The sequence below is a fragment of the Fukomys damarensis genome, unplaced genomic scaffold, assembly GCF_012274545.1.
Source record: "Fukomys damarensis isolate Sample0158 unplaced genomic scaffold, DMR_v1.0_HiC HiC_scaffold_17, whole genome shotgun sequence".
Lineage (NCBI taxonomy): Eukaryota > Metazoa > Chordata > Mammalia > Rodentia > Bathyergidae > Fukomys > Fukomys damarensis.
Window position 1 is genome coordinate 25,224,426 of NW_022900929.1, and position 5,702 is coordinate 25,230,127.

Genomic DNA, 5,702 nt, shown 5'->3' on the forward strand with positions numbered 1-5,702 from the left:
AGAGCAGTCTGAACTACATAATGAGATCTGTCTCAAAAAAAGAAAAAGAACGGGAGGAGGAGTAAGTGGGGGCATTGAGGGGGTGGGGGGCAGAGGGGTAGCCCCTCTGCTTGGAAGGCAGCCAGGCTGATGTCTCCATGGCTTTGCTGTCATTGCCCTGCAGCAGGGGGCCATGGAGGCGTGGGACACAGCTGAGGCCTGACAGTGTGAAAGGGACGCGGGCTGCTCATTGGAGCTGGAGGCCTCCAGGCAGAGCAGGGAGGAGCGCCACCTTCCTGGCAGGGTGGCGAGCCTGGTGTTTGTCCTCATACCCTGTCAATGCTGAGCCACAGCCTCAGGCCGGTGCAGGCCTAGGGGGGCCGGCTGCCCTTCCCACCCAGTGACCCCATCTCCTTGACCTGGCCCGCAAGCTGTCTGCAGAGCCTCGGCTCAGCTTCTCCAAGTTTGTCGCCCCCAGTACAAGGGGTGACACCTGGTCCTGGACTCTCCGGTTGGGCCAGGGGCTGGGGCAGCCTTTTCCCTGAGCTGGGGTGGAAGGCCTGGGTCACTCCCACCCGCCTCAGCAGAAGGTGAGATGACTGATGGGCTTTTTCCTTTGCAGTACCGAAGATTGAACCCAGAGCCGCCTTCTGCATCCCGCTCCCCTCAGATCCTGCGGACCGCCCCCAGTTTGTCCCCAGCCGCAGCTGCAGTCTCCCTATCTGATCCCTGTGCCTTCAGTCCACAACCCACTCTCTCCTGGCCAGGCACAGTGCGTCCCCCGCTGGAGCAGGACGGGAAATGCCAGGCGGCACCAGGGGTCCGGACCCCCTTGGGAGGGTGGGAGCCTGGCCTGGAGACTACAGGGCGTGGCTTAGGGAGGAAGGCGTGGTCAGGGGAGGAATGGACTTGGACGTGTCCAGGGCGAGACTGGGGAGGGAGCCGGGGAGGATAGGCGTGATGTGGGCGTGGCCTTGACGGGTCCCTCCCTCCCCGGCTGGCTCCGCCCCATCCCCTGGTCCTCCGGGCTTCTCCCGCGCAGACCCATTGGGTCTTCGCACCGCGAGCCCGCGGACATACAGACCGCCAGCCATGGAGACGCGGGCGCGGCGGCCGCAGCTCCTCTGGCTGCTGTTGCTCTGCGGTAAGGGGGCGTCGGCCGGGGTGCCCCGACCCTTGGGGTCTACGCCTTCCCCAGAGCTGAGGAGGGGCACGCAGTGACGCCTGTCCTTGCCGCCCCAGGCCGGGAGCGGAGGGAGGAGCAGGGATGGTGGTCTGGGGCCACTGTCCCTTCCTAGGGAAGGGTCTGAGGGGGTGGTGAGCGCCTAGTCCAGGCCAGGGGCGCGCGCACACTGCGCAGGCGTCGGTGGGGGGAGACCCCGGAATGGGGGGCCTTGGTCTTTCTGAGCCCTGGGGGAGAATCATTACTCAGGAAATGGGAAAAGCTTATTTTGAAAAAATGTCACTAAGAAATTATCCAAGAATAAGAGGATGTGTGTGTGTACATCTGTGCATGTATGTGGACTTGTGCATGTGTGCGTGGGCGTGCGTGTGTGTAAGAGCTTTTACAAGAGAGTGCTTGCCAAGGGCTCAGGGTCGCTGGGTACAGCCTGGGCCTAGCCGGCCTCTGGGCTCTGGGTATCAGACTCAGGGTCTGTCCTCCAGGGTCACTGTTCCCTGGTCCTGGAGGACAGCTCCCCTTCTGGCCCCAACCTCCCTGGCTGCGAGGCTGTTTGCGGTATCTTCCTCAGCTTTGCTGATGTGGGATTCGGTAAACAAGGTGGGGAAGGTGAGCCGGACGCAGTGGTGACATCCCTTCCTTGGCAGGGCTCTCTGGGCGGTGCATGGCTTGACGTCATGTTTCCTGGAGCCTCAGGTGGGGTGGGCTTTTAGGACACGTGACTGCTTCCAGAAATCGGTGTGCTGCATTGGGAAAGCGCCTTCCACGAAGGCCCCTCTCTCACAGGCTGTGGCCTCCCTAGTGGCAGGAGAGACTGGAGTCTCTGCTGATGGTGCCCCAGCTCCCATGACCAGCTCCAGCGTGGGTTAGGAAAGGACCACAGGTGGAAGTTGCACAGCACACTCCCTGGTGTTTCCAGGGCCACCTCCTTGTCCTCTTTTGCTGGTCCTCATTGTCCCCCGACCCATGAGCTGGCCTCCTTAGTGGGGTCAGGTGCAGCTCCTGCAGACCTACCTCGTGTCTGCCTGGCCAGAGCAAGAGTCAGACAAGCTCACAGTCACATTCAGTTTGCAGCTGGGTCTCCCTCTGGAAGGAAGAGCTAAGCTGCCCAGCTCCCAGGCCTGGTGGCCATCTGTGCTCTGGGACCTCAGTTGCCTTCAGACCGGGGGCCTGGCTGCTGCAGGGAGTGGAGCCAGTGGGAGTGACTCCTCCTGATCAGTTCTGACCCAGGAGGGTGCTGGCCTGCAGGTCTACTTGGAGAATTGTAAAGCATTTCTCAGGAGGCGCCTGGCAGTGTGCAGGGCTGTGGGGTGGGGACTCCATTTGGCAAAAAGGTGCCATGGGCGAAGCTCTTGCCCGGATCCTTTTTTTGGTACTGGGGATTGAACTCCGGTCCTTGTGCTTGCAAGGCAGGTGCCAGAACCACTGAGCTAAATCCCCAGCCCTTGCCTGGATCCTTTTGGTCTGGGTCACTCCTAATCTTCAGGTCAGCAAGATCTGGCCTCTAGGCTCAGTTCCCCCATCTGCAGCGTAGAAGCAGCTCTAGCCATCTGGAGAGGGCTGCTGTGATGGTCAGTCTGGTTGGATTCTGCTCAGTCCCTGCACCTGGTACTGGGTGTGGGATTATGGGGCAAAAGGGCCCATGCATAAGACAGCATGCGTGTGGCAGGTGTGCCTCACAGGAGCTTGTGCACAGCACCTCCTGTGTGTGTGCCCTGCCTGTGAACAGATGCCACCATTTTGACAATGAGTGGAGGTAGCGATGCCCTGCCACTGTGTCATCTGTGGTCACATTGATCGCCAGTGTTGCCTTGTTGCTCACTGGTGGGCCCAAGGGCAGGGCGGAGTGGCAAGTGGTTCTGGGGATTCAGAGGCCAGAAGGAGGGGGCTTGTCAAGCTCAGGGACTGGGATTTTAGCATTGAAGGTGCCTTGTAGGTCATCTGCACCTACTCATCAGTTTACAGATAAGGAAACTGAGCAGAGGGGTTGGGAGGGAATTCCCCAGAGAAAAGGGACCCAGTGTGACCCACTGCAGCTACCCACCATGCTGGGGTCTGGAGGCTGCTCCTTTCCTTCCAGGAGGATGAGGCACTTGGGTCTCCAAAGGTCTTTCGGAAATGGATGTGTTTGGCTGTTTATCATCATGTCTGAGCTTGTGGAAGTCCTCGGGACAAAAGACGCGCATGCCTGTTTGTTCTTTGTTTCCGGAGGAACTGACCCAAATGGATTTCTATTTCGATTCAGTTCTTGAGAACTTCACAGATGCAGCCAGGAGCTAAGTGGCAGTGATCTACTTAGTGGTGTTCTGGGGGCTGTCTTCACCCTGTTGGTATTAGGTGGGTAGTGCCACAGTGCCTGCCCTGCCCTAGCCTAGGGCATTGTCACAGGCCTTCAGTCAGGGACCCTACATAGGAGGCTGGGTGTGTGGCTTCGACAGCACAGTCACCACTGCCAGGGCCAGGTTCCTGCTGCCCTGAGGATGCAGGATTCAAGAGCACAGGGGACCTGTGCAGAGATTCTGGAGGACACAGATTTGGGATTCTGTGGAGGTGCATAGAGATTCAGAGCACAGCAGGATGGGCCTGATGTGCCCGATGTGCGGGCCTCCCATCCTCCTTAGATAGCTGGGCCCACAAAGGTAGAGCCATGGAGAAGGCTTCTTCCTGGCACAGGGGATGGAGGGAAATCAGTGCTGTCTTGGATCAGCTCTCCACAGGGGGGACCAAGGGCATAGAGGTAGTGACAATCACCAAGGATAACTGGTACTTACAGGACCTGTCCCAGGGCACTGTTTTGGAACTTCACAGCTAACATGAAGAGGTGTCAGAGGTGGACCTGTGCAGCGGAGATGGGCCGCTAGAAATATCTGTGACAGACACCTCCTGGGGTTGGGGCCTGCACTCTCCATCTGGCCCACATGGGCCAGGGCTGCATACCCACCATGGGGGTGTGTGGTTGAGCAGGGTGCAGACGGGGCCCTCAGGCCAGGTGCTTGGGGACATGGCATCCCCGGAGCCTGTCGGTCAGCACCCTGGTCTGCTCCAGGCTGGCAGGCTTGTCATCCCTACCACCGAGGTGAACATCTGAGTGGAAATACCTGGTCCTTCGTCCCTTGCTCCCAGTGGGGTTACACACTGTCATGGCTTAGAGAATGGACGTTCCTGGGACCCCACCCAGAGGCTGTCCCACAGTGGGCCGGGCTGTGGCCAGTGGGCAGGGAAAGTGGTCTCTCTTTCTTCTGTCTCACATAGTTGCAATGGGAGATGGCAGATGGATGGAGATCCAGCTTGGGCTTCCCAGGAAGACTGCGGTAGGGTGGTCCCCACCATGTCAGAGGAAAGGTTTTTCTTATAATTGTCACCTCCTTCAAACAGATTTGGAGCCGGCTGGGGACACAGAGGGGACAGCCAGTCTCTGGAACCTGGGGAGGGGCTTGGTGAGGAGACGTTCTCACTCTGAAGGGGGTGGGCTGGTGCCTAGTGGGATGAAGCCTTACAAGAGATTTTGTAGGGACACCGTTATTAACTGACGAAAAACACACAAAATCAGAATATTTTAATTTTTGAATGAATTTATACTAGGTGCTTTGAAGTTTTTCTCTGCTAAGCCCAGCATTCACACCATCTCAAAGGTGGCTTCTTTCACCTGCTCTCTCTCCTCTAGATGGTTACTTTCCTATTTCTTTCAATGTTTAATTTTTTTTTGGTACCAGGGATTGAACTCAGGTCCTTGTGCTTGCAAGGCAGGTGGCGGAACCACTGAGCTAAATCCCCAGCCCCAATGTTTAATATTTTTAAACATTGAAAATTCAGAATAATATATTGTGGCTACTCTGCATACTGATCTTTCCCTGGGGCTTGTTGGGTTATCTGTTAGGGTCTTGGCTGAACTTGTAAGTTTGTGAAGCCTGTTTCTGCCATAGTGTACAAGGGGTGTGTGAAAAATATGGTGAATGTTTAAACTTTAAAAAATTATTACAGTAAAACATGCATTGCCATTCATTTCCCACAGACTACTCCCCCTTGGTTTGAACACACTTGTCCCATTGGTCTCACCACTTTCTGAAGCAGGTCTGGAAGTCCTCTTTCCTGAGTGTCTTTGTAAGACAGGATAAAGATACAGTGGATGCTGCTGCTGAACGCCATCCATTGGAAAGGCAGGCTCATAAAAACACTAAGACATGTTATTCACCAGATCTGGCACTGCTATTTCTGGCTCTTCCCTCAAATTAAAATGACCATGAAAGGCAAGGTCCCGAGTTCCATCCCCGGTACCCCCGAAAAAAAGACTATGAAAGGGAAACATTATGAATGAGTTCTGGACATCAAGGCAGCCAAACAGCACAACTAGTGACTTGCTTGTGGAGGCTTGTGGGTGGCTGATGTCCCAGTTGGAAGCTGTGACTCAGCCTGTGAGCTGAGCCTCACCTCAGCTGTTGGGTCCGAGTGTGGCGGTAGGGAGCTGTGGGCCCCGCGTCCTGCCTTTTGGTGTGGGCGGCATCCTGAAGGCTGTGTCCTTGGCCCCTGGACTGCGGCGGCGGGG

At 56.8% G+C, this 5,702-nt stretch overlaps 1 protein-coding gene across 2 annotated transcripts in view; it reads left to right on the plus strand.

Annotated features, from left to right (window-relative positions):
* The first annotated feature begins 945 nt into the window (after positions 1–945).
* Positions 946–5,702, plus strand: part of Ramp3 (receptor activity modifying protein 3) — a 7,769-nt gene continuing 3,012 nt past the window's right edge. The window contains exon 1 of one of the 2 annotated variants that reach the window (XM_033764919.1): positions 946–1,123. In XM_033764919.1, coding sequence (XP_033620810.1) covers positions 1,072–1,123 — 52 coding nt within the window. In that variant the 5' untranslated portion in view covers positions 946–1,071. The remainder of the gene's footprint in view (positions 1,124–5,702) is intronic. The other variant, XM_010624914.3, reaches the window with a different exon arrangement.